Here is a 27221-nt window from a genome sequence, read left to right as displayed (position 1 = left end):
AAGCAGACGGAGCGGGAGAATCGGGGTTCGGATCCCGGAGCATCCAGCCGGGCTGTAGGGAGGACGGGGGGGACGGGGGTCCAGAGGGGAGGAAGGCAAAGGAGAGGGGGAGGAGGAGGAAGGAGAGAGGGAGAAGGAAAAGGGGAGAAGGAGAACTTGGAGGAGGGACATTTGAGGAGGAGACGGTGCGGAGGAGGAAGAACACGGTTTGGAATCGGTCCCCGATTCCAGGGGGCTCACAGTCTTAATTAATAATAATTCATTCATTCATTCAATTGTATTTATTGAGCGCTTACTGTGTGCTGAGCACTGGACTAAGTGCTTGGGAAGTTGGCAACATGTAGAGACGGTCCCTACCCAACAGTGGGCTCACAGTCTTGAAGGGGGAATAATAATAATAATGGCATTTATTAAGCACTTACTATGTGCAAGGCACTGGGGAGGTTACAAAGTGCTTGAGTTGTCCCACAGGGGGTCACAGTCTTAATGAGGAGCAGCATGGCTCAGTGGAAAGAGCCCGGGCTTTGGAGTCAGAGGTCATGTGTTCAAATCCCGGCTCCGCGAATTGTCAGCTGTGTGACTTTGGGCAAGTCACTTCACTTCTCTGTACCTCAGTTACCTCATCTAGAAAATGGGGATGAAGACTGTGAGCCCTCTGTGGGACAACCTGATCACCTTGTAATCTCCCTAGCGCTTAGAACAGTGCTTTGCACATAGTAAGTGCTTAATAAATGCCATCTTAAAAAAAAATCCCCATTTTACAGATGAGGGAACTGAGGCACAGAGAAGTGAAGTGACTTGCCCAAAGTCACACAGCTGACAGTTGGCAGAGCCAGGATTTGAACCCCTGACCGCTGACTCCAAAGCCCGGGCTCTTTCCACTGAGCCACACTGCTTCTCTTGCCGCTACAAATGAGATCAACGAGTCCCAGAGAATAATAATAATAATAATAATAATAATAATAATAATGGCATTTATTAAATGCTTACTACATGCAAAGCACTGTTCTAAGAGCCGGGGAGGTTACAAGGTGATCAGGTTGTCCCACGGGGGGCTTACAGTCTTCATCCCCATTTTCCAGATGAGGGAACTGAGGGCCAGAGAAGTGAAGTGACTTGTCCAAAGTCACACCGCTGACAGTTGGCGGAGCCGGGATTTCAACTCATGACCGCTGACTCCAAAGCCCGGGCTCTTTCCACTGAGCCACGCTGCTTCTCTTAGAATTGAAATGACTTGGCCAAGGTCCCTCAAGCAGACAAGGGGTGGAGCGGTGATGAGAACCCAGGTCGTCTGACTCCCAACCCGGGTTCTTTCCACCAGACAAGGCCGGACAGATTGACTCACTCGCTCTCTCATTTAACGACTTACTCATCCACATAAACCATTTTTCCAATCTCTTTTTCCTCCCTCCCTCAATTACTTTAGTGTCCATTCATTACACTTTATTATAAACACCTAGAGGGCAAAGAATCAGGGCCGTCTGAGAGGGCGAGCCCGAGGCCAGAGAATCGCTCGGTGGTATTTATTGAGCGCCAACTGTGTGCAGAGCACTGTACTGAACGCTTGGGAGAGTTCAATACGACAGAGTCGGTGGAGATGTAGAGAACCTCCCAGATTTATTTCTGCTCAATCATCATGACCATTTGATTCTTAAATATTTCTACGTCTGTCCCCGCCGTTACCATGGAAGCTCCTTGTGGGCAGGGACTATGTCACTGTGTAATTCTGAAATCATAATAATCATAATAATAATAATGATGGCATTTATTAAGCGCTTACTCTGTGCAAAGCACTGTTCTAAGCGCTGGGGAGGTTACAAGGTGATCAGGTTTTCCCACAGGGGGCTCACAGTCTTAATCCCCATTTTACAGATGAGGGAACTGAGGCCCAGAGAAGTGAAGTGACTTGCCCAAAGTCACCCAGCTGACAATTGGCGGAGCCGGGATTTGAACCCATGAACTCTGACTCCAAAGCCCGGGCTCTTTCCACTGAGCCACGCTATTATTATTATTATCATAATTAATCACCATTGCATCTATGAAGCGTTTATTATATGCCAAGCACTGACATAGATGCAATAAATTAATAAAATGCTACTCCTGCTGCTGTTGCTATTACTATTCATTCAATCGTACTTATTGAGTGCTTACTGTGTGCAGAGCACTGTGCTAAATACTTGGAAAGTACAATTCAGCAACAGGGGAACCAAGGGAGACCTGGCCAGAGAAGCAGCGTGGCTCAGCAGAAAGAGCCCGGGATTTGGAGTCAGAGGTCATGGGTTCAAATCCTGGCTCCGCCAGTTGTCAACTGTGTGACTTTGGGCAAGTCACTTCACTTCTCTGTGCCTCAGTTCCCTCATCTGTAAAATGGGGATTAAGATTGTGAGCCCCACGTGGGACAACCTAATCACCTTGTACCCCCCCCAGTGCTTAGAACAGTGCTTTGCACATAGTAAGCGCTTAGCAAATACCATCAATATTATTATTATTACTACTATTACTATTATTCATTCAACCATATTTATCGAGAAGCAGAGTGGCTCAGTGGAAAGAGTCTGGGCTTTGGAGTCAGAGGTCATGGTTTCAAATCTCGGCTCTGTCAATTGTCATCATCATCATCATCAATCGTATTTATTGAGTGCTTACTGTGTGCAGAGCACTGTACTAAGCGCTTGGGAAGTACAAGTTGGCAACATATAGAGACAGTCCCTACCCAACAGTGGGCTCACAGTCTAAAAGGGGGAGACAGAGAACAAAACCAAACATACTAACAAAATAAAATAAATAGAATAGATATGTACAAGTAAAATAAATAAATAGAGTAACAAATATGTACAAACATATATACATATATACAGGTGCTGTGGGGAAGGGAAGGAGGTAAGATGGGGCGGATGGAGAGGGGGGCGAGGGGGAGAGGAAGGAAGGGGCTCAGTCTGGGAAGGCCTCCTGGAGGAGGTGAGCTCTCAGTAGGGCCTTGAAGGGAGGAAGAGAGCTAGCTTGGCGGATGGGCAGAGGGATTGGGGGCATTCCAGGCCCGGGGGATGACGTGGGCCGGGGGTCGACGGCGGGACAGGCGAGAACGAGGTACAGGGAGGAGATTAGCGGCGGAGGAGCGGAGGGTGCGGGCTGGGCTGGAGAAGGAGAGAAGGGAGGTGAGGTAGGAGGGGGCGAGGGGATGGACAGCCTTGAAGCCCAGGGTGAGGAGTTTCTGCCTGATGCGCAGATTGATTGGTAGCCACTGGAGATTTTTGAGGAGGGGAGTAACATGCCCAGAGCGTTTCTGGACAAAGACAATCCAGGCAGCAGCATGAAGTATGGAATGAAGTGGGGAGAGACACGAGGGTGGGAGATCAGAGAGAAGGCTGATGCAGTAGTCCAGATGGGATAAGATGAGAGCTTGAATGAGCTGGGTAGCGGTGTGGATGGAGAGGAAAGGGCGGATCTGGGCAATGTTGCGGAGCTGAGACCGGCATGTTTTGGTGACGGCTTGTACCTACCATACAAGAGATGACTTGATAACCATCGATAGATTAGCAGTATGGCATAGGGATAGAGCACGGGCCTGGCAAGCGAGCGCTCAGTACATACCAGAGACCGATATATAACCATCGATAGAGAAGCAGTATGGCATAGGGATAGAGCACGGGCCTGGGAGTCACAAGGGTAAGACTGTGAGCCCCATGAGGGACAGGGCCTGGCAAGTGAGCGCTCAGTACATACCAGAGATCACTAGATAACCATCGATAGATAAGCAGTATGGCATAGGGATAGAGCACGGGCCTGGCAAGTGAGCACTCAGTACATACCAGAGATCACTATATAACCATCGATAGATGGGAAGCAGTATGGCATAGGGATAGAGCAGGGGCCTGGGAGTCACAAGGCTAAGACTGTGAGCCTCGTGTGGGACAGGGCCTGGCAAGCGAGCGCTCAGTACATACCAGAGATCACTAGATAACCATCGATAGATAAGCAGTATGGCATAGGGATAGAGCACGGGCCTGGCAAGCGAGCGCTCAGTACATACCAGAAATCACTAGATAACCATCGATAGTAAGCTGTATGGCAGAGGGACAGAGCACGGGCCTGGCAAGCGAACACTCAGTACATACCAGAGATCATTAGATAACCATCAACAGATAAGCAGTATGGCATAGGGATAGAGCACGGGCCTGGCAAGCGAGCAGTCAGTACATAGCAGAGGTCACTAGATAACCATCAATAGATAAGCAGTATGGCATGGGGATAGAGCACGGGCCTGGGAGTCACAAGGTTAAGACTGTGAACCCCGTGTAGGACAGGGCCTGGCAAGCAAGCTCTCAGTACATACCAGAGATCACTAGATAACAATCGATACATAAGCAGTAGGGCATAGGGATAGAGCACGGGCCTGGCAAGTAAGCACTCGGTACATACCAGAGATCACTAGATAACCATCGATAGATAAGCGGTATGGCATAGGGATAGAGCACGGGCCTGGGAGTCACAAGGTTAAGACTGTAAGCCCTGTGTGGGACAGGGCCTGGCAAGCGAGCGCTCAGTACATACCAGAGGTCACTAGATAACCATCGATAGATAAGCACTATGGCATAGGGATAGAGCACGGGCCTGGCAAATGAGCGTAGTGCTCAGTACATACCAGAGATCACTAGATAACCATCGATAGATGATATGCAGTATGGCATAGGGATAGACAACGGGCCTGGGAGTTACAAGGCTAAGACTGTGAGCCCCCGTGTGACAGGGCCTGGCAAGCGAGCACTCAGTACATACCAGAGATCACTAGATAACCATCGATAGAGAAGCAGTATGGTACAGGGATAGAGCACAGACCTGGCAAGCGAGCGCCCAGTACATACCAGAGATCACTAGATAACCATCGATAGTAAGCAGTATGGCAGAGGGATAGAGCACGGGCCTGGCAAGTGAGCGCTCAGTACATACCAGAGATCGTTAGATAACCATCGATAGATAAGCAGTGTGGCATAGGGATAGAACACGGGCCTGGCAAGCGAGCGCTCAGTACATACCAGAGACCACTAGATAACCATCAATAGATCAGCAGAATGGCATAGGGATAGAGCACGGGCCTGGGAGTCACAAGGTTAAGACTGTGAGCCCCGTGTGGGACAGGGCCTGGCAAGCGAGCGCCCAGTACATACTAGAGATCACTAGATAACCATCGATAGATAAGCAGTAGGGCATAGGGATAGAGCATGAGTCTGGCAAGCGAGCGCTCAGTACATAGCAGAGATCACTAGATAACCATTGATAGATAAGCAGTATGGCAGAGGGATAGAGCACGGGCCTGGGAGTCACAAGGTTAAGACTGTAAGCCCTGTGTGGGACAGGGGCAGGCAAGCGAGCGCTCAGTACATACCAGAGATGACTAGATAACCATCAATAGATGAGCAGTATGGCATAGGGATAGAGCACGGGCCTGGCAAGCGAGCGATCAGTACACACCAGAGACCACTAGATAACCATCAATAGATAAGCAGTATGGCATAGGGATAGAGCACGGGCCTGGCAAATGAGCGCTCAGGACATACCAGAGATCACTAGATAACCATTGATAGATAAGCAGTATGGCATAGGGATAGAGCACGGGCCTGGCAAGTGAGCGCTCAGTACATACCAGAGATCACTAGATAACCATCGATAGATAAGCAGTGTGGCATAGGGATAGAACACGGGCCTGGCAAGCGAGCGCTCAGTACATACCAGAGACCACTAGATAACCATCAATAGATCAGCAGAATGGCATAGGGATAGAGCACGGGCCTGGGAGTCACAAGGTTAAGACTGTGAGCCCCGTGTGGGACAGGGCCTGGCAAGCGAGCGCCCAGTACATAGTAGAGATCACTAGATAACCATCGATAGATAAGCAGTAGGGCATAGGGATAGAGCATGAGTCTGGCAAGCGAGCGCTCAGTACATAGCAGAGATCACTAGATAACCATTGATAGATAAGCAGTATGGCAGAGGGATAGAGCACGGGCCTGGGAGTCACAAGGTTAAGACTGTAAGCCCTGTGTGGGACAGGGGCAGGCAAGCGAGCGCTCAGTACATACCAGAGATGACTAGATAACCATCAATAGATGAGCAGTATGGCATAGGGATAGAGCACGGGCCTGGCAAGCGAGCGATCAGTACACACCAGAGACCACTAGATAACCATCAATAGATAAGCAGTATGGCATAGGGATAGAGCACGGGCCTGGCAAATGAGCGCTCAGGACATACCAGAGATCACTAGATAACCATCGATAGATAAGCAGTGTGGCATAGGGATAGAACACGGGCCTGGCAAGTGAGCGCTCAGTACATACCAGAGATCACTAGATAACCATCAATAGATCAGCAGAATGGCATAGGGATAGAGCACGGGCCTGGGAGTCACATGGTTAAGACTGTGAGCCTCGTGTGGGACAGGGCCTGGCAAGCGAACGCCCAGTACATACTAGAGATCACTAGATAACCATCGATAGATAAGCAGTAGGGCATAGGGATAGAGCACGGGCCTGGCAAGTGAGCACTCAGTACATACCAGAGATCGCTAGATAACCATCGATAGATAAGCAGTATGGCATAGTGATAGAGCATGGGCCTGGGTGTCACAATGTTAAGTCTGTGAGCCCCATGTGGGACAGGGCCTGGTAAGCGAGCACTCAGTACATACCAGAGATCACTAGATAACCATCGACAGATAAGTAGTAGGGCATAGGGATAGAGCACAGGCCTGGCAAGCGAGCGCTCAGTACATAGCAGAGATCACTAGATAACCATTGATAGATAAGCAGTATGGCATAGGGATAGAGCACGGGCCTGGGAGTCACAAGGTTAAGACTGTGAGCCCTGTGTGAGACAGGGCCTGGCAATCGAGCACTCAGTACATACCAGAGATAACTAGATAACCATCGATAGATAAGCAGTATGGCATAGGGATAGAGCACAGGCCTGGCAAGCGAGCACTCAGTACATACCAGAGATCATTAGATAACCATCGATAGATGATAAGCAGTATGGCATAGGGATAGAGCATGGGCCTGGGAGTCACAAGGTTAAGACTGTGAGCCCCGTGTGGGACAGGGCCTGGCAAGCGAGCGCTCAGTACATACCACATAATCATCGATAGATAAGCAGTAGGGCATAGGGATAGAGCACGGGCCTGGCAAGCGAGCGCTCAGTACATACCAGAGATCACTAGAAAACCATCGATAGTAAGCAGTATGACAGAAGGATAGAGCACGGGCCTGGCAAGTGAGCACTCAGTACATACCAGAGATTGTTAGATAACCATCGATAGATAAGCAGTATGGCATAGGGATAGAGCACGGGCCTGGCAAGCGAGCGCTCAGTACATAGCAGAGGTCACTAGATAACCATCGGTAGATAAGCAGTATGGCATAGGGATAGAGCACAGGCCTGGGAGTCACAAGGTTAAGACTGTGAGCCCCGTGTGGGACAGGGCCTGGCAAGCGAGCGCTCAGTACATAGCAGAGGTCACTAGATAACCATCGGTAGATAAGCAGTATGGCATAGGGATAGAGCACGGGCCTGGCAAATGAGCGGAGCACTCAGTACATACCAGAGATCACTAGATAACCATCGATAGATGATAAGCAGTATGGCATAGGGGTAGACAACGGGCCTGGGAGTTACAAGGCTAGGACTGTGAGCCCCCGTGTGACAGGGCCTGGCAAGCGAGCACTCAGTACATACCAGAGATCGTTAGATAACCATCGATAGATAAGCAGTATGGCATAGGGATAGAGCACGGGCCTGGCAAGCGAGCGCTCAGTACATACCAGAGACCACTAGATAACCATCGATAGATCAGCAGAATGGCATAGGGATAGAGCACGGGCCTGGGAGTCACAAGGTTAAGACTGTGAGCCCCGTGTGGGACAGGGCCTGGCAAGCGAGCTCTCCGTACATACCAGAGATCACTAGATAACTATCGATAGATAAGCAGTAGGGCATAGGGATGGAGCACGGGCCTGGCAAGCGAGCGCTCAGTACATAGCAGAGGTCACTAGATAACCATCGATAGATAAGCAGTATGGCATAGGGATAGAGCACAGGCCTGGGAGTCACAAGGTTAAGACTGTGAGCCCTGTGTGGGACAGGGCCTGGCAAGTGAGCGCTCAGTACATACTAGAGATCACTAGATAACCATCGATAGATAAGCAGTAGGGCATAGGGATAGAGCATGAGTCTGGCAAGCGAGCGCTCAGTACATAGCATAGATCACTAGATAACCATTGATAGATAAGCAGTATGGCAGAGGGATAGAGCACGGGCCTGGGAGTCACAAGGTTAAGACTGTAAGCCCTGTGTGGGACAGGGCCAGGCAAGCGAGCGCTCAATACATACCAGAAATGACTAGATAACCATCGATAGATGAGCAGTATGGCATAGGGATAGAGCACGGGCCTGGCAAGCGAGTAATCAGTACACACCAGAGACCACTAGATAACCATCGATAGATAAGCAGTATGGCATAGGGATAGAGCACGGGCCTGGCAAATGAGCGCTCAGGACATACCAGAGATCACTAGATAACCATTGATAGATAAGCAGTATGGCATAGAGATAGAGCACGGGCCTGGCAAGTGAGCACTCAGTACATACCAGAGATCACTAGATAACCCTCGATAGATAAGCAGTATGGCATAGGGATAGAGCACGGGCCTGGGAGTCACAAGGTTAAGACTGTGAGCCCTGTGTGGGACAGGGTCTGGCAAGCGAGCGCTCAGTACATACTAGAGATCACTAGATACCCATCAATAGATAAGCAGTATGGCATAGGGATAGAGCACAGGCCTGGCAAGTGAGCGCTCAGTACATACCAGAGATCGCTAGATAACCATCGATAGATAAGCAGTATGGCATAGCGATAGAGCACGGGCCTGGGTGTCACAATGTTAAGTCTGTGAGCCCCGTGTGGGACAGGGCCTGGTAAGCGAGCACTCAGTACATACCAGAGATCACTAGAAAACCATCGATAGATAAGCAGTATGGCATAGGGATAGAGCATGGGCCTGGGAGTCACAAGGTTAAGACTGTGAGCCCTGTGTGGGACAGGGCCTGGCAAGCGAGCGCTCAGTACATACCAGAGATAACTAGATAACTATCGATAGATAAGCAGTATGGCAAAGGGATAGAGCACGGGCCTGGCAAGCGAGCACTCAGTACATACCAGAGATCACTAGATAACCATCGATAGATAAGCAGTATGGCAGAGGGATAGAGCACGGGCCTGGCAAGTGAGCGCTCAGTACATACCAGAGATCACTAGATAACCATCGATAGATAAGCAGTATGGCATAGGGATAGAGCAGGGGCCTGGGAGTCACAAGGTTAAGACTGTGAGCCCCGTGTGGGACAGGGCCTGGCAAGCGAGTGCTCAGTACGTACCAGAGGTCACTAGATAACCATCGATAGATAAGCAGTATGGCATAGGGATAGAGCACGGGCCTGGCAAGTGAGCGCTCAGTACATACCAGAGATCACTAGATAACCATTGATAGATAAGCAGTATGGCAAAGGGATAGAGCACGGGCCTCGCAAGCGAGCGCTTAGTACATACCAGAGGTCACTAGATAACCATCGATAGATAAGCAGTATGGCACAGGGATAGAGCACGGGCCTGGCAAGCGAGCGCTCAGTATATACCAGAGATCACTAGATAACCATGGATAGATAAGCAGTATGGCAGAGGGATATAGCACGGGCCTGGCAAGCGAGTACTCAGTACATACCAGAGATCACTAGATAACCATTGATAGATAAGCAGTATGGCAGAGGGATAGAGCACAGGCCTGCCAAGCGAGTGCTCAGTACATACCAGAGGTCACTAGATAATTGTCAGCTGGGTGACTTTGGGCAAGTCACTTAACTTATTATGCCTCGGTTCCCTCATCTGTCAAATGGGGTTGAAGACTGTGAGCCCCCCATGGGACAACCTGATCACCTTGTAATCTAAGCCGTCACCAAATCCAGCCGGTCTCAGCTCTGCAACATTGCCAAGATCTGCCCTTTCCTCTCCATTCATACCGCTACCCTGCTCGTTCAAGCTCTCATCCTATCCCGTCTGGACTACTGCATCAGCCTTCTCTCTGATCTCCCATCCTCGTGTCTCTCCCCACTTCAATCCATACTTCATGCCGCTGCCCGATTGTCTTTGTCCAGAAACACTCTGGGCATGTTACTCCCCTCCTTAAAAATCTCCAGTGGCTACCAATCAACCTACGCATCAGGCAGAAACTCCTCACCCTGGGCTTCAAGGCTGTCCATCCATCCCCTGGCCCCCTCCTACCTCACCTCCCTTCTGTCCTTCTCCAGCCCAGCCCGCACCCTCTGCTCCTCTACCGCTAATCTCCTCACTGTACCTCGTTCTCGCCTGTCCCGCCATCGACCCCCGGCCCACGTCATCCCCTGGGCCTGGAATGCCCCCAATCCCTCTGCCCATCCGCCAAACTAGCTCTCTTCCACCCTTCAAGGCCCTACTGAGCGCTCACCTCCTCCAGGAGGCCTGCCCACACTCAGCCCCCTCCTTCCTTCCCCCCTTCTCGCCCTCTCCATCCCCCCCATCATACTCCTTCCCTTCCCCACAGCACCTGGATATATGGATATATGTTTGTACGGATTTATTACTCTATTTATTTTACTTGTACATATTCTATTTATATTATTTTGTTAATATGTTTTGTTTTGTTGTCTGTCTCCCCCCTTCTAGACTGTGAGCCCACTTTTGGGTAGGGACCGTCTCTAGATATTGCCAACTTGGACTTCTCAAGCGCTTAGTCCAGTGCTCTGCACTCAGTAAGCGCTCAATAAATACGATTGAATGAATGAATGAATGTATGTCTACATGTGTAAACACACACACACACACACACAAATATATGGCTGTGCGACTTTGTCAGCTGTGTCAGTTGTGCGACTTTGGGCAAGTCACTTCACTTCTCTGGACCTCAGTTCCCTCATTGGTAAAATGGGGTGCAGACTGTAAGCCCCAGGTTTGACAGGGACTGTGTCCAACCCGATTTGCTGGTATAATAATTACAATAATGGCATTTATTAAGCACTTACTTTGTGCCAAGCACTGTTCTAAGCACTGGGGAGGTTACAAAGTGAGCAGGTTGTCCCACGGGTGGCTCACAGTCTTAACTCCCCTTTTACAGATGCCATTTTACTGGTATGATAATAATAATAATAATGGCATTTATTAAGCGCTTACTATGTGCAAAGCACTGTTCTAAATGCTGCGGAGGTTATAAAGTGATCCGGTTGTCCCACGGGGGCTCACAGTCTTAATCCCCATTTTACAGATGCGGGAACTGAGGCACAGGGAAGTGAAGTGACTTGCCCCAAGTCACCCAGCTGACAATTGACAGAGGCGGGATTTGAACCCATGACCTCTGCCTCCAAACCCCGCGCTCTTTCCACTGAACCATGCTGCTTCCCAGCCCTTAGTACAGTGCCTGACACACAGAAAGCGTTTAATAAATACATAAAAAGGGGGCAGGGTGGAGGCCTTTTCTCCGTCCGTCCGTCCATCTGTTCGTACCCCCACCGTTTCCTGCCATTCCCAGGAGGCCATTCCCAGAAGTTCGACTTTGGACCATACTTGGCTTCTCTCAGTCATTCATTCATTCATTCATTCAATCGTATTTATTGAGCGCTTACAGTGTTCAGAGCACCGGACTAAGCGCTTGGGAAGTACAAGTACAAGTAGGGAAGCAGCATAGCTTAGTGAAAAGAGCATGGGCTTTGGAGTCAGAGGTCATGGGTTCAAATACCGGCTCCACCAATTGTCAGCTGTGTGACTTTGGGCAAGTCACTTCTCTGAGCCTCATCTGTAAAATGGGGATTAAGACTGTGAACCCCCATGGGACAACCTGATCACCTTGTAGCCTCCCCAGCGCTTAGAACAGTGCTTTGCACATAGTAAGCGCTTAATAAATGCCATCATTATTATTATTATTAGAAGTTGGCAACATATAGAGATGGTCCCTACCCAACAGCGGGCTCACAGTCTAGAAGGGGGGCTCACACCACTTTCTTCCTCTTTCTCTTTCCCTCCCCAGCACCCCCAGTTCCTCCCAGTCTTCCCCAGTGCTCCGTGCCCTTTCCCAGTCCTCTCCCAGTCCCCCCAGTCCTCACCCAGCACCTCCCGCCCCCCAAGATGGGCAGAATTCTTCTGCTTCTGTTGCCTTAGGCCTGAAACCAGTTGGCCTGAGGTAGGGAGATAAGACCATCTCTGCCTGGGCCCTGAGATCCCGCTGGGGGGGTGGGGGGCAAAGGGGCGGGGGTCCCTGCTAGTGATAAGGCACAGTGAACCCACTGTTGGGTAGGGACCATCTCTATAGATTGCCAACTTGTACTTCCCAAGCGCTTAGTACAGTGCTCTGCACACAGTAAGCGCTCAATAAATACAATTGAATGAATGAATGAATGAATGAATGAATAAATGAATGAATGAAGGCTGTGAGCCCTTCTAGACTGTGAGCCCACTGTTGGGTAGGGACCGTCTCTATAGGTTGCCAACTTGGACTTCCCAAGCGCTTAGTACAGTGCTCTGCACACAGTAAGCGCTCAATAAATGTGATTGATTGATTGATTTGGCGGGGGTCCACACAGCAAACATAACCTAGCAGACACTGTTTCTGTTTATTGTTCTATTGGACTCTCCCAAGCGCTTAGTACGGTGCTCTGCACACAGTAAGCACTTAATAAATACGATTGAATGAATGAATGAACTCCTTCATTGGCCCTGGGGCCTGGAGGCCGTCTTCATTTCAGTGGGACTGAAAATTTCTTCCATTCAATCATATTTATTGAGCGCTTACTGCGTGTAGAGCACTGTACTAAGCTCTTGGGAGAGTCCAATAGAACAATAAACAGACACATTGCCTGCCCACGGCGAGCTGACAGTCTAGAGGGGGAGATGGAGCACTTAATAATAATGATTGCATTTATTAAGTGCTTACTATGTGCCAAACAGTCTTCTAAGTGCTGGGGAGGTTACAAGGTGATGAGGTTGTCCCACGGGGGGCTCCCAGTCGTCATCCCCATTTTGCAGATGAGGGAACGGAGGCCCAGGGAAGTGAAGTGACTTGCTCAAAGTCACACAGCTGACAATTGGCGGAGTCGGGATTTGAACCCATGACTCCAAAGCTGCACAGCACTGTGCTAAGTGGTTGGGAGAGGCCAGTAGAACAATGAACAGACACCCAGTAAGCACTCAATAAATACGATTGAATAAATGTATATATGTTTGTACATATTTATTACTCTATTTATTTTACTTGTTCATATTTATTCTATTTACTTTATTTCATTAATGTGTTTTGTTTTGTTGTCTGTCCCCCCTTTCTAGACTGTGAGCCTGCTGTTGGGTAGGGACCGTCTCTATACATTGCCAACTTGGACTTCCCAAGCGCTTAGTCCAGTGCTCTGCACCCAGTAAGCACTCAATAAATACGATTGAATGAATGTATATATGTTTGTACATATTTATTACTCTATTTATTTTACTTGTTCATATTTATTCTATTTATTTTATTTCATTAATGTGTTTTGTTTTGTTGTCTGTCCCCCCTTTCTAGACTGTGAGCCCTCTGTTGGGTAGGGACCGTCTCTATATGTTGCCAACTTGGACTTCCCAAGTGCTTAGTCCTGTGCTCTGCACACAGGAAGCACTCAATAAATACAATTGAATGAATGAAATGAATGAAATGTTGTTTTAAGCGCTGGGGGAGATGCAAGGTGATCAGGTTGTCCCACGTGGGGCTCACGGTCTTCATCCCCATTGTACAGATAAGGGAACTGAGGCCCAAAGAAGTGAACTGACTTGTCCAAGGTCACACAGCTGACAAGCGGCGGAGCCGGGACTAGAACCCATGACCTCTGACTCCCAATCCCGGGCTATTACCACTAAGCCACGCTGCTTCTCCTTTACTGCATTGGACTCTCCCGGGTGCTTAGCACAGTGCTCTGCACAGGATAGACACTTTATTTTGTTTTGTTCTGACTGTGAGCCCACTGTTGGGTAGGGACCGTCTCTATATGTTACCAACTTGGACTTCCCAAGCGCTTAGTACAGTGCTCTGCACACAGTAAGCACTCAATAAATACGATTGATTGATTGATTGATTCTGTTGTCCGTCTCCCCCTTCTAGACTCTGAGCCCATTGTTGTGTAGGGACCGTCTCTAGATGTTGCCAACTTGCGCTTAGTACAGTGCTCTGCACACAGTAAGTGCTCAATAAATATGAGTGAATGAACGAATGAATGGGCTGACTGTCTGATAGGCCACCCTGCTTGCTGTCCTGGACGCTCTCTCAGACTAGCCGGGCGAGGAGAATGTGGGTGGAAGGGCAGAGAAACAAAAAAACCCACTTCCCTCAAAACGTCTGGCTTCCTGTCTCCCACTTCCCGTTTCATCCCAGACCATTAAATTCTTGGTTTCTTTTTTCACATGTCACGTGCCTTTACGCAAGCAGCGTGGCATGGGGGCCCAGACCTTTAAGTGCTTAGTACAGTGCTCTGCACACAGAAAGCGCTCAATAAATACGATTGAATGAATGTATGGCAGTCAGAGGACCTGGGTTCTAATCTTAATCCAATTTACTTAATTTATGGATGTACGTATATACACCTCCCTCTCTAGACCATGAGCTCGTTGTGGGTAGGGACCGCCTCTATATGTTGCCAACTTGTACTTCCCAAGTGCTTAGTCCAGTGCTCTGCACACAGTAAGCGCTCAATAAATACGATTGAATCTAGACTGTGAGCCCGCTGTTGGGTAGGGACCATCTCTATACGTGACACGGAACAGAGACTTCGTCCAACCTGATTAGCTTGTATCTCCCCCAGAGCTTAGAACAGTGCTTGGCGCATAGGAAGCGCTTAACGAATAACAACAACAACAACAATAACAATGATGGCATTTATTAAGCACTTACTATGTGCAAAGCACCTTTCTAGGCGCTGGGGAGGTTACAAGGTGATCAGGTTGTCCTATGGGGGGCTCACAGTCTTCATCTTCTAGACTGTGAGCCCGTTGTTGGTTAGGGACCGTCAACTTGTTGCCAACTTGTACTTCCCAAGCGCTTAGTACAGTGCTCTGCACATAGTAAACGCTCAATAAATACGATTGAATGAATGAGGAGGTTACAAGGTGATCAGGTTTTCCCACGGGGTGCTCACAATCTTCATCTTCTAGACTGTGAGCCCATTGTTGGGTAGGGACCGTCCCTATATGCTGCCAACTTGGACTTCCCAAGCGCTTAGTACAGTGCTCTGCACACAGTAAGTGCTCAATAAATACGACTGAATGAATGAATGAATGAAATCCCATTTGACAGATGAGGTAACTGAGGCCCAGAGAAGTTAAGTGACTTGCCCAAAGTCACACAGCTGACAATTGCCAGAGCTGGGATTGTCAGCTGCGTAATACTGGTAATGTAACGGTAATAACTTCCACCGCCCCCCACTTAAGCGACCTTCCTTAAAGTGCCCCCCAGCCCATTCCCGGTCCGGATATGCCTGACTGACTCATTCCCAACCCCCCCCCCCCCGCCGCCTTCCCCTAGGAAAAAGGCCCTTTTTATCACCAAGTTACATTAACGACAACCTCATTGGCACCTCCTCAGCCCTCCCATGCTAGTTGGCTGTTCCCTCCTCTCCCCAGGTATCTGTGCTCCCTGACCCCAATCAATCAATCAATCGTATTTATTGAGCGCTTACTTTGTGAAGAGCACTGTACTAAGCGCTTGGGAAGTACAAGTTGGCAACATATAGAGACAGTCCCTACCCAACAGTAGGCTCACAGTCTAAAAGGGGGAGACGGAGAACAAAACAAAAACATACTAACAAAATAAAATAAATAGAATAGATATGTACAAGTAAAATAAATAAATAAATAAATAGAGTAATAAATCTGTACAAACATATATACATTTATCCAGGGGCTGTGGGGAAGGGAAGGAGGTAAGATGGGGGGATGGAGAGGGAGAGGAGGGGGAGAGGAAGGAAGGGGCTGAGTGTGGGAAGGCCTCCTGGAGGAGGTGAGCTCTCAGTAGGGCCTTGAAGGGAGGAAGAGAGCTAGCTTGGCGGATGGGCAGAGGGAGGGCATTCCAGGCCCTGGGCATTCCAGGGGGACCCCCTAAACAGGTCCACCCTACTTCAGCACATAATAGTTTGTATCTGCTCTCTGTGACATCATTAACTGCCAATTTTATTATTGCCATACCATGTTAATCGTTTAACTAGCCCCTGGGATGCCATCGCCTACTTAAGTGCTCTGCACACAGTAAGCGCTCAATAAATACGACTGAATGAATGAATGAACATCATTGCTACTGTTTTATCGCTTCTGCACCTCAGTTGTTAACCTCCCGCTCTACGGTCACTCGCCCTGCGGACCTCACCATGAACTTTCAATTCCCTTGCTCCCAACTGCCATTCCCATTCCTCCCCTTCCCCTTCCCCTCTCCCACCCAACTTTTTCCTTCCCTCTCCCCCACCAAGACCACTCCCCCTCACCCCCTACCAAGGATCCCTCTGTACCAGCGCCAGCCCAGCCCGCACCCTCCGCTCCTCCACCGATAATCAATCAATCAATCAATCGTATTTATTGAGTGCTTACTTTGTGCAGAGCACTGGACTAAGCGCTTGGGAAGTACAAGTTGGCAGCATATAATCTCCTCCGCTAATTTCCTCACCGGGTCTCGTTCTCGCCCGTCCCGCCGTCGACCCCCGGCATCCCCCTGGCCCGTAATGCCCTCCCTCTGCCCATCCGCCAAGCTCGCTCTCTTCCTCCCTTCAAGGCCCTACTGAGAGCTCACCTCCTCCAGGAGGCCTTCCCACACTGAGCCCCTTCCTTCCTCTCCCCCTCGTCCCCCTCTCCATCCCCCCCATCTTACCTCCTTCCCTTCCCCACAGCCCCTGTATATATGTATATATGTTTGTGCATATTTATTACTCTATTTATTTATCTTACTTGTACCTATCTATTCTATTTATTTTATTTTGTTCATATGTTTGGTTTTGTTCTCTGTCTCCCCCTTCTAGACTGTGAGCCCACTGTTGAGTAGGGACCGTCTCTATATGTTGCCAACTTGGACTTCCCAAGCGCTTAGTCCAGTGCTTTGCACACAGTAAGCGCTCAATAAATCTGTAAAATTTATCTGTAAAATGGGGATGAAGACTGTGAGCCCCCCGTGGGACAACCTGATCACCTTGCAACCTCCGCAGCGCTTAGAACAGTGCTTTGCACATAGTAAGCGCTTAATAAATGCCATCATTGTTATTATTATTAATAGATACGATTGATTGATTGATTTAGTAAACTCCACTTGGCACATAGTAAGCGCTTCTTCTAGACTGTGAGCCCACTGTTGGGTAGGGACCGTCCCTATATGTTGCCAACTTGTACTTCCCAAGCGCTTAGTACAGTGCTCTGCACACAGTAAGTGCTCAATCAATACGATTGGTTGATTAATCGATACCATTGTTATGTAATAAGCACTTAGCAAATACCACAATTATTAATCAATCAATCAATCAATCATATTTATTGGGCACTTACTGTGTGCAGAGCACTGTACTAAGCGCTTGGGAAGTACAAGTTGGCAACATATAGAGACAGTCCCTACCCACTATTACCAGCTCCATCATTCATTCATTCAGTCATATTTATTGAGCGCTTACCGTGTGCAGAGCACTGGACCAAGCGCTTGGGAAGTCCAAGTCGGCAACATCTAGAGATGGTCCCTACCCAACAGCGGGCTCACAGTCTAGACGTAGTAACAAAATAGAATAAATATTCTCACCGTACCTTGTTCTCGCCTGTCCCGCCATCGACCCGCGGCCCACGTCCTCCCCCGGGCCTGGAATGCTCCCAATCCCTCTGCCCATCTGCCAAGCTCGCTCTCTTCCTCCCTTCAAGGCCCTACTGAAAGCTCACCTCCTCCAGGAGGCCTTCCCACACTCAGCCCCTTCTTTCCTCTCCCCCTCGTCCCCCTCTCCATCCCCCCATCTTACCTCCTTCCCTTCCCCACAGCACCTGTATATATGTATATGTGTTTGTACATATTTATTACTCTATTTATTTATTTATTTTACTTGTACATATCTATTCTATTTATTTTATTTTGTTAGTATGTGTGATTTTGTTCTCTGTCTCCCCCTTTTAGACTGTGAGCCCACTATTGGGTAGGGACTGTCTCTATATGTTGCCAACTTGGACTTCCCAAGTGCTTAGTCCAGTGCTCTGCACACAGTAAGCGCTCAATAAATTTGACTGATGATGATGATGATGATAAATAGGTCACGCCGGACCCTCCCGAACTGTCAGTCCGACGAATCCCACCACCTGTTGGACCCAAGACCGGTTTCGGTCCTTACCGGTCTCCACGGTGAAGGTCAGGTTGTCCACCCCTTCTTGGTAGCTGCGGCCTTCGAAGTGCAGGGTGAGGCAGAAGGACTGACCCCTGCGGACCACCAGCCGGTCAGCCGACAGCTCGGACGTATGGTGGCACTGACCATTGTTGGCCACCTCCAGGTCGCATCTCTGCAGCTGCAGTTCTGATGAGGGACGGAGACAGTGGAGAGTCAAGGGAGGCTCCTCCTGGGGGCCCCCACATCCGGAGGCCTGCCTTCCCTCATCATCATCATCATCAATCGTATTTATTGAGTACTTACTGCATGCAGAGCACTGCACTAAGCACTTGGGAAGTACAGGTTGGGAACATATAGAGACAGTCCCTACCCAACAGTGGGGACCAAAACCCCCTTTCCTCTTCTCCCCCTCCCTTCCGTGTCACCCTAATTCCCTCCCTTTCTTCATCCCCCCCCATCCGGGGCAGCTCCGCTGCTTGTCAGCTGGGTGACTTTGAGCAAATCACTTCTCTGGGCCTCAGTTCCCTCATCTGTAACACGGGGATGAAGACTGTGAGCCCCACGGGCCCCTCCCAGTCAGCTCTGTGACTTTGGGCAAGACACTTCACTTCTCTGGGCCTCAGTTCCCTCATCTGTCAAATAATGGTATTTTTTTAAGCGCTTACTATGTGCAAAGCACTGTTCTAAGCTCTGGGGGGATACAAGGTGATCAGGTTGTCCCGCGTGGGGCTCACAGTCATCATCCCCATTTTACAGATGAGGTAACTGAGGCTCTGAGAAGTTAAGTCACTTGCCCAAGGTCACACAGCTGACAGGTGGTGGAGCCGGGGATGAAGACTGTGAGCCCCACGGGGGGCAACCTGATCACCTTGTATCCTCCCCAGTGCTTAGAACAGTGCTGGGCACATACTAAGAGCTTAACACTGAAGCAGCATTGCTCAGTGGAAAGAGCCCGGGCTTTGGAGTCAGAGGTCATGGGTTCAAATCCCAACTCCACCAATTGCCAGCTGTGTGACTTTGGGCAAGTCACTTCACTTCTCTGTGCCTCAGTGACCTCATCTGGAAAATGGGAGTGAGGATTGAGCCCCACGTGGGGCAACCTGATCACCCTGTATCCTCCCCAGCGCTTAAAACAGTGCTTGGCACATAGTAAGCGCTTAACAAATGCCACCATTACTATTATTATCACTTCAATCCACATCCTTCATTTATTTATTTCTATTCATGTCTGTCTCCCCCTCTAGACCGTCAGCTCGTTGTGGGCGGGGAATGTGTCTGTTTAATAATAATAATTATTATGGTGGTATTTATTAAGCGCTTACTATGTGCCAAGCACTGTTCTAAGCACTGGAGAGGTTACAAGGTGATCAGGTTGTCCCACGGGGGGCTCACTGTCTTCATCCCCATCTTACAGATGAGGTAACTGAGGCCCAGAGAAGTGAAGCGATTTGTCCAAAGTCACACAGCTGACAATTGGCGGAGCCGGGATTTGAACCTATGACCACTGACTCCAAAGCCCGGGCTCTTTCCACTGAGCCACGATGCTTCTCTCTATTTATTGTTTATTGTTCTATTGTACTCTCCCAAGCGCTTAGTACAGTGCTCTGCACTCAGTAAGCACTCAGTGAATACCACTGAAAGAATGGATGAATGAATGCTCTCTCCTGACATCTCAAAAATCAGCAAAAGTGCTTGTCCATCGCCTAAGATGTGCAGAGCGCTGTCCTGATTGCCTGCTGGGACCAGAGCTCTGTACTGGATGCCTTCCATGACCAGAGTGCTGTACTCGATGCCCGCCGTGACCAGGGCTCTATGCCGGGTCCTGCCGTGTGCAGAGCATGGCATTGGATTCCTGCTCTGGGCAGAGCGCTGTACTGGATGCCCACTGGGTGCAGGGTGCTCTCCTGGGTGCCTGTTGAATGCAGATCACTGAACTGATGAATTTAGAGAAGCAGCGTGGCTCAATGGAAAGAGCCTGGGCTTGGGAGTCAGAGGTTATGGGTTCTAATCCTGCTCTTCCACTTATAATAATAATGGCATTTATTAAGCGCTTACTATGTGCAAAGCAGTGTTCTAAGCGCAGGGGAGGTTCCAAGGTGATCAGGTTGTCCCTCGGGGGGCTCCCAGTCTTAATCCCCATTTTACAGATGAGGGAACTGAGGCACAGAGAAGTTAAGTGACTCGCCCAAAGTCACATAGCTGACAGTTGGCGGAGCCAGGATTAGAACCCACCACCTCTGACTCCCAAGCCCGGGCTCTTTCCACTGAACCATGCTGCTTCTCCAGTGTGTGACTTTGGGCAAGCCACTTTGCTTCTCTGGGCCTCAGTGACCTCATCTGGAAAATGGGGATGAAGACCGTGAGCCCCATGTGGGACAACCTGATCACCTTGTTTCCCCCGCCCAGTGCTTAGAACAGTACTTTGTACTCTAATACAGCCCACAGGAGACAGTCAATGCTGTTGGCTAATTGGTTCATTGGTCCGTTCAAGAACAGGGAGAAACGCTTGAATGAGAAATTGCCTGACTGTTTTTCTCCCCGCTTTGCTTCTCTTCGTTTTGTCTTTCGATCTGTTCTTTCTCTTTCTCATTTTGTCTGTCTCTCCTTCTCTCTCTCTTTCTCTCTCCCTTGTCCCTCTCTCTGGCTGTCTGTATCTCTCCCCGTCTCCCTCTCTCAGTCCGTCTTTCTCTCCTTTTCCCCTCCCTCTCTCCATTTCTCCCTCTCCCTCCTTCCCTCCCTTTATCTCTCTCCCTCCCTCTGTGACTCCCTCTGCCTGTCTCTCTCTAAGCCCGTTGTTGGGTAGGGACCGTCTCTATATGTTGCCTACTTGTACTTCCCAAGCTCTTAGTCCAGTGCTCTGCACACAGTAAGCACTCAATAAATACGATTGAATGAATGTATGAATCTATCCCTTTCTCCCTATCTCTCCCTCTCTCTTCCTCTCTCTTTCTCTCCCTCTCTCTCTCCTCCTTTCTCTCTCCCTCCCTGTCTCCCTCTTCCTCTCTATCTCCCCATCTCTCTCTTTCTCCCCTCTTTCTCCCTATCTCTCCCTCTCTCTACCTCTGTCTCTCCCTTCCTCTCTCCCTCTCTCTGTCTTTCTCTCCCTCCCTCCCTGTCTCCCTCTGCCCGTCTCTCTCTCCCCATCTCTCTTTTTCCCCTTCTTTCTCCCTACCTCTCCCTCTCTCTTCTTCTGTCTCTCCCTTCCTCTCTCTTTCTCTCCCTCTCTCTCTCCCCCTTTCTCTCTTTCTCTCCCTCTCCCTCTCCCCCTCTGCCCGTCTCTCTCTCCCCATCTCTCCCTTCCCCCTTTCTCCCTATCTCTCCCTCTCTTCCTCTCTCTCTCCCTTCCAGTCTCTTTCTCTACCTCTCTCCCCCCTTTCTCTCTTTCTCTCACTCCCTCTGTCTCCCTCTGCCTGTCTCTCTCTCCCCATCTCTCTCTTCCCCCCCTTTCTCCCCATCTCTTCCTCTCTCTTCCTCTGTCTCTCCCAACCTCTCTCCCTCTCTCTCTTTCTCTCCCTCCCTCCCTGTCTCCCTCCGCCTGTCTCTCTCTCCCCATCTCTCCCATTCCCCCCTTTCTCCCTGTCTCTCCCTCTCTTCCTCTCTCTCTCTCCCTTCCACTCTCTTTCTCTCCCTCTCCCTCTCCCCACTTTTCCCTTTTCCCCCCTCTTTCTCCCTATCTCTCCCTCTCTTCCTCTCTCTCTCCCTTCCACTCTTTCTCTCCGTCCCTTCCTCCCTCCCTGTCTCCCTCTGCTCGTCTCTCCCCATCTCTCCCTTTCCCCCCTCTTTCTCCCTCTCCCTCTCTCTCTCTCTCCCTTCCAGTCTCTTTCTCTACCTCTCTCCCCCTTTCCCTTTCTCTCTCTGTGTCTCTTCCCCTCTCTTCCTCCCCACCCCAGCTCCGACTTCAGCCTTCGACCCCCCACCAGCCCCCCTCCAGAACCCCCCCAAAATGACAGACACCCTCCCTACCCCGAGTCCTTCCTCTCACCACCCCGGCCTCTGTCCCGCAAACCCCAGCTCTGCTTCAGGTCCTGACTGGGCCTAGCCTGGGACCCTTCCCCATCCGGACCAAAAAAGTGTGACCCCAATAAATACCCTCCATCCACCGGTGGCCAGACAGACCCCCCCCACCCCGCTGCCTCCTGGGGACCCCCCCATCTCCCAAACTCACCCTCAGTCATCTGGACGCCTCTGACACTGAGCTGTGACCACTCCTGTCTCTCTTTGGTGCTGAGGGGGAAACTGAGGTGACGCCTTCGGGGAGCCCGGGTTTATAAACCTTCAGCCTGACAGCCTCCGCCCTCCCTCCCCCGCCATCCCACTCGAGGGGAGGAGGAGGAAGAAGAGGAAGAGGAGAGGCAGACCGAGACACAGAGAGGGAGGTCTCTGTCTTCCAGGAAAACCAACCACTTTCTCAACTTGGCATTAGTTGTTGTCCTGGTTTGATTTATCTCCTCGAAGAACAGAGAGGCCTGGGGGTGGGTGGCTTAGGGGGGGACGAGGGGGAGTGTTGGCTCTGGGTTGGGGGGGCTCCCTGCTTGAAACAACAGCTCCATCTACTGGACTCCTCCTTTTTTAGGCGCTCACTACGTGCCAGACACTGTACTAAGCGCTGGGAGGAGAGACCAGATCATCAGGTCCCCCGCGGGGCTCACGGTCGAAGCAGGAGGGAGGACAGGGATTGAAAGCCCTTTCTATCCCAGCGCTTAGAACAGTGCTTTGCACATAGTAAGCGCTTAACAAATACCACCATTATTATTACAGCGTGAGAAGCAGCGTGGCTCAGTGGAACGAGCCCTGGCTTTGGGGTCAGAGGTCAGGGGTTCAAATCCCAGCTCTGCCACTTGTCAGCTGTGTGACTTGAGGCAAGTCACTTCACTTCTCTGGGCCTCAGTGACCTCATCTGGAAAATGGTGTTAATAATAATAATGATGATGATGGCATTTATTAAGTGTTTACTATGTGTAAAGCACTGTTCTAAGCGCTGGGGAGATTACAGGGTGATTGGGTTATCCCACATGGAGCTCACAGTCTTAACCCCCATTTTAAAGATGAGGTAACTGAGGCACAGAGAAGTTAAGTGACTTGCCCAAAGTTACACAGCTGACAATTGGCAGAACCAGAATTTGAACCCTTGAATTCTGACTCCAAAGCCCGGGCTCTTTCCGCTGAGCCACGCTGCTTCTCATGAAGACTGTGAGCCCTCTGTGGGACAACTTGATCACTTTGTAACCTCCCCAGCGCTTAGAGCAGTGCTTTACACATAGTAAATGCTTAATAAATGCCATTATTATTATTATTATTATTACCGATGAGGAAACTGAGGCAGACAAGTGGCAGAGCCGGGATGAGAACCCTAGTGGGTAGAGCCCGGGATTTGGGAATCAGAAGGAGCTGGGTTCTAATTCCAGCTCCTCCTCTTGTCTCCTGTTTGACCGTGGACAAATCATCCCACCTTTCTGCACCTTGGTTACCTCAACGGTAAAATGGGGATTAAGCCCGGGAGCCCCATATAGGATAAGGGACTGTGTCCAACCTGACTAACTTATGAGAAGCAGCGTGACTCAGTGGAAAGAGCCCGGGCTTTGGAGTCAGAGGTCATGGGTTCTAATCCCGGCTCCGCCAATTGTCAGCTGTGTGGCTTTGGGCGAGTCACGTCACTTCTCTGGGCCTCAGTGACCTCATCTGTAAAAATGGGGATGAAGACTGTGACTGTGACTGTCCCCCGTGGGACAACGTGATCACTTTGTAACATCCCTAGTGCTTAGAACAGTGTTTTGCACATAGTAAGCGCTTAATAAACGCCGTTATTATTATTATATCTACCTCAGCATTCAGTACAGTGCCTGCCACATAGTAAGAGTTTAACAAATACCCTAAGACAACCAAAACATGCACCGTTGTTTGTTATCATAGGCATCGGATAGAGTGTCCTCGCACGCCCAACCCGGCTCAGTCTAATCGCCACTTTGCATCCTTTCTTCACCGCACCCTCGGCCTCACAACTTTTATGTCCACAATCCGTCATTTATTTATTTCTATTAATGCCGTCTCCCTGCCTGGACCATCAACTCTCCATGGACAGGGAGCGCGTCTGCCAACTCTGTTATATCAGACTCCCCCGAGTGCTTAATCTGGGGCCCTGTGCACAGAGAGCGCTCAATAAATACTATTGATTGATGGAGATTCCAAAATTGTCATGGGGCCTCACTATAAGATCATAGCCCATTCCTCCAACGACAATTAAAATCTCTTTCTGTTTCCTTCTCAAGCCCTGGTTTCTAAAAGAACAAAGCGCAGGAGATCCCCTAATTTCTCTCACTGAGCAGGAAGCCTTTACTCAGAGGCTTCTGGGACAGGTGGTGTTTTCTAAGGCACCAGGACAGTAACGGTGGGACAGAAAATCTTATCCCAGAGGCTTTTGGGACAGGAAGCCAAACCTGGAACCTCAGTTACCTCATCTGTAAAATGGGGATGGAGACTGTGATTCCCCACGGGGGGCAACCTGGTCACCTTGTAACTACTCCAGCGCTTAGAACAGTGCTTGGCACATAGTAAGCGCTTAACAGAAGCCATCATCATCATCAAGTCATCATCATGGGCAGGTGGATGGGGTGGATTTTGAGAGGAGGCAGGAGATCTGCTTTAGAGATCCTGCTGGGAAAGATGGGAGAGTTGAAAGAGGGGAAGGAGGGGGGACTGGAAACAGGGGAGATTTTTGGGAGATCATGCGTGATAGTGTCAATTTTCTCAATAAGGGAGGTGGGGGGTCATGAGATGTAAGAGATAGGGAAGACCCGGGGGCCGGGGGTTTGAGAAAGTAGTTAAACATATGGAAGAACCAATAAGGGCAATAAGGATGGAGAAATTACTTTGTCGGGTAGAAGAGAGGGCAGAATTAAAGCAGGCAAGGATGAACTAAACTGTGAGCCCGTTGTTGGGTAGGGACCGTCTCTATATGTTGCCAACCTGTACTTCCCAAGCGCTTAGTCCAGTGCTTTGCACACAGTAAGCGCTCAATAAATACGATTCAATAAATGAATGAATGAATGAATGAATGAATGAATGAACTAAGCACTTGGAAGAGTCCAGGAGAGTTAGTTGATGGGATTCAGTCTCACGGAAAAGCCGTGTGGCTTTGTGGATAGAGTCCGGGCCTGGGAATCTAAAGGTCATGCGTTCTAATCCTGGCTCCGTCGCATGTCTGCTGTGTGACCTTGGGCCAGTCACTTCATTCCTCTGGGCTTCAGTTACCTCATGTGGAAAACGAGAATTAAGAATGTGAGCCCTATGTGGGACAGGGCTTGGGTCCAACCTAACTAACTCGTATTTACCCCAGTGCTTAGAACAGTACTTGGCACATAGTAAGCGCTTAAAAAGTACCACAATTATTATGAGGGAGACAGACACTGTTATTGATTCATTCATTCATTCAAGCGTATTTATTGAGCACTTACTGTGTGCAGAGCACTGTACTAAGCACTTGGGAAGTACAAGTTGGCACCATATAGAGACGATCCCTACCCAACAACGGGTTCACAGTCTAGAAGGGGGAGGCAGACAACAAAACAAAACATATTAACAAAGTAAAATAAATTGAATATGTACAAGTAAAATAAATAGAGTAATAAATCTGTACAAACATATATTCAGGTGCTGTGGGGAGGGGAAGGAGGTAGGGCAGGGGGGATGGGGAGGGGGAGAGGAATGAGGGGGCTCAGTTTGTTGTAAATTACAGAGAGGAGGAAGAAGGAACCAGAAAATAAAAATGCGAACTGGTGGAGCAGAAAAGACTACTCAGCTATTTAAAGGGTTTGCCCCAAACCAAAAGGAAATCATTTCTCGTGAAGCATTTGTGTTTTGTTTGTTTTGTTTTTGATGGCATTTATTAAGCACTTACTATGTGCAAAGCACTGTTCTAAGCGCTGGGGAGGTTACAAGGTGATCAGGTTGTCCCATGGGGGCTCACAGTCTTAATCCCCATTTTACAGATGAGGGAACTGAGGCCCAAAGAAGTGAAGTGACTTGCCCAAAGTCACACAGCTGACGGGTGATGGAGCTGGGATTTGAACCCATGACCTCTGACTTCCAAGCCCGGGCTCTTTCCACTGAGCCACGCTGCTTCCCGAGTCTTGTGCAGAGACTTTGTCTAATTGTGGCATTTGTGAAGTGCTTACTAAGTGCCAAGCACCGTTCTAAGCGCTGGGATAGATACAAGGTAACCTGGTGGTCCCATGTGGGGCTCACAGTCTCCATCCTCATTTTATAGATGAGGGAACTGAGGCACAGAGAAGTGAAGTGACTTGTCCAAGGTCACACAACATAGAAGTAGTGGAGTCGGGATTAGAACCCCGGTCCTTCTGACCCCCGAGCCTGGGCTCTACCCACTAGACCACCACACCATCTGGATCCATCTGGGAACCTGCAGCGTGGCTCAGTGGAAAGAGCCCGGGCTTTGGAGTCAGAGGTCAGGGGTTCAAATCCGGAGATCCAGAGAAGTGAAGTGACTTGCCCAAGGTGGCACACTGCGCTCCATCTTTATTTATTCAGCCCAAAAACCAGATGTGAGGCTGGAGGCCAGTCCGGGCTAGAGTTCTTCCCGGGAATTTCACGCTCTAAGGCTATTTCCTCTTCTTCCAAGCTCTCAACCCCCTTGACCCCTTGAATTCTTGTCTTCCACATCCAGTGTGAGGCTCCCGACTTGTTTACGGTGGAGAGAGTGACACCCAGACCAAAGCCAATAATAACAGTATTGATAACTGTGTTTTCCGTTAAGCGCTTACTACGTGCCAAGCACTGATCTAAAC

The 27221-nt window shown here is 49.6% G+C and overlaps 1 protein-coding gene across 1 annotated transcript in view; it reads right to left on the bottom strand.

Moving 5' to 3' along the window:
- TGM2 (transglutaminase 2) overlaps positions 1-22797 on the bottom strand; it is a 54507-nt gene extending 31710 nt beyond the window's left edge. Inside the window, exons 1-2 of the mRNA XM_038750571.1 lie at positions 22586-22797; positions 18427-18606 (exon numbers count right to left, since the gene is read on the bottom strand). Coding sequence (XP_038606499.1) covers positions 18427-18606; positions 22586-22595 — 190 coding nt within the window. The 5' untranslated portion in view covers positions 22596-22797. The remainder of the gene's footprint in view (positions 1-18426; positions 18607-22585) is intronic.
- Positions 22798-27221: the final 4424 nt, after the last annotated feature.

This window comes from Tachyglossus aculeatus, chromosome 8 (genome assembly GCF_015852505.1).
Source record: "Tachyglossus aculeatus isolate mTacAcu1 chromosome 8, mTacAcu1.pri, whole genome shotgun sequence".
Taxonomy (NCBI): domain Eukaryota; kingdom Metazoa; phylum Chordata; class Mammalia; order Monotremata; family Tachyglossidae; genus Tachyglossus; species Tachyglossus aculeatus.
The sequence above is the reverse complement of the archived record's forward strand: the minus strand, read 5'-3'. Positions and strand labels throughout refer to the sequence as shown.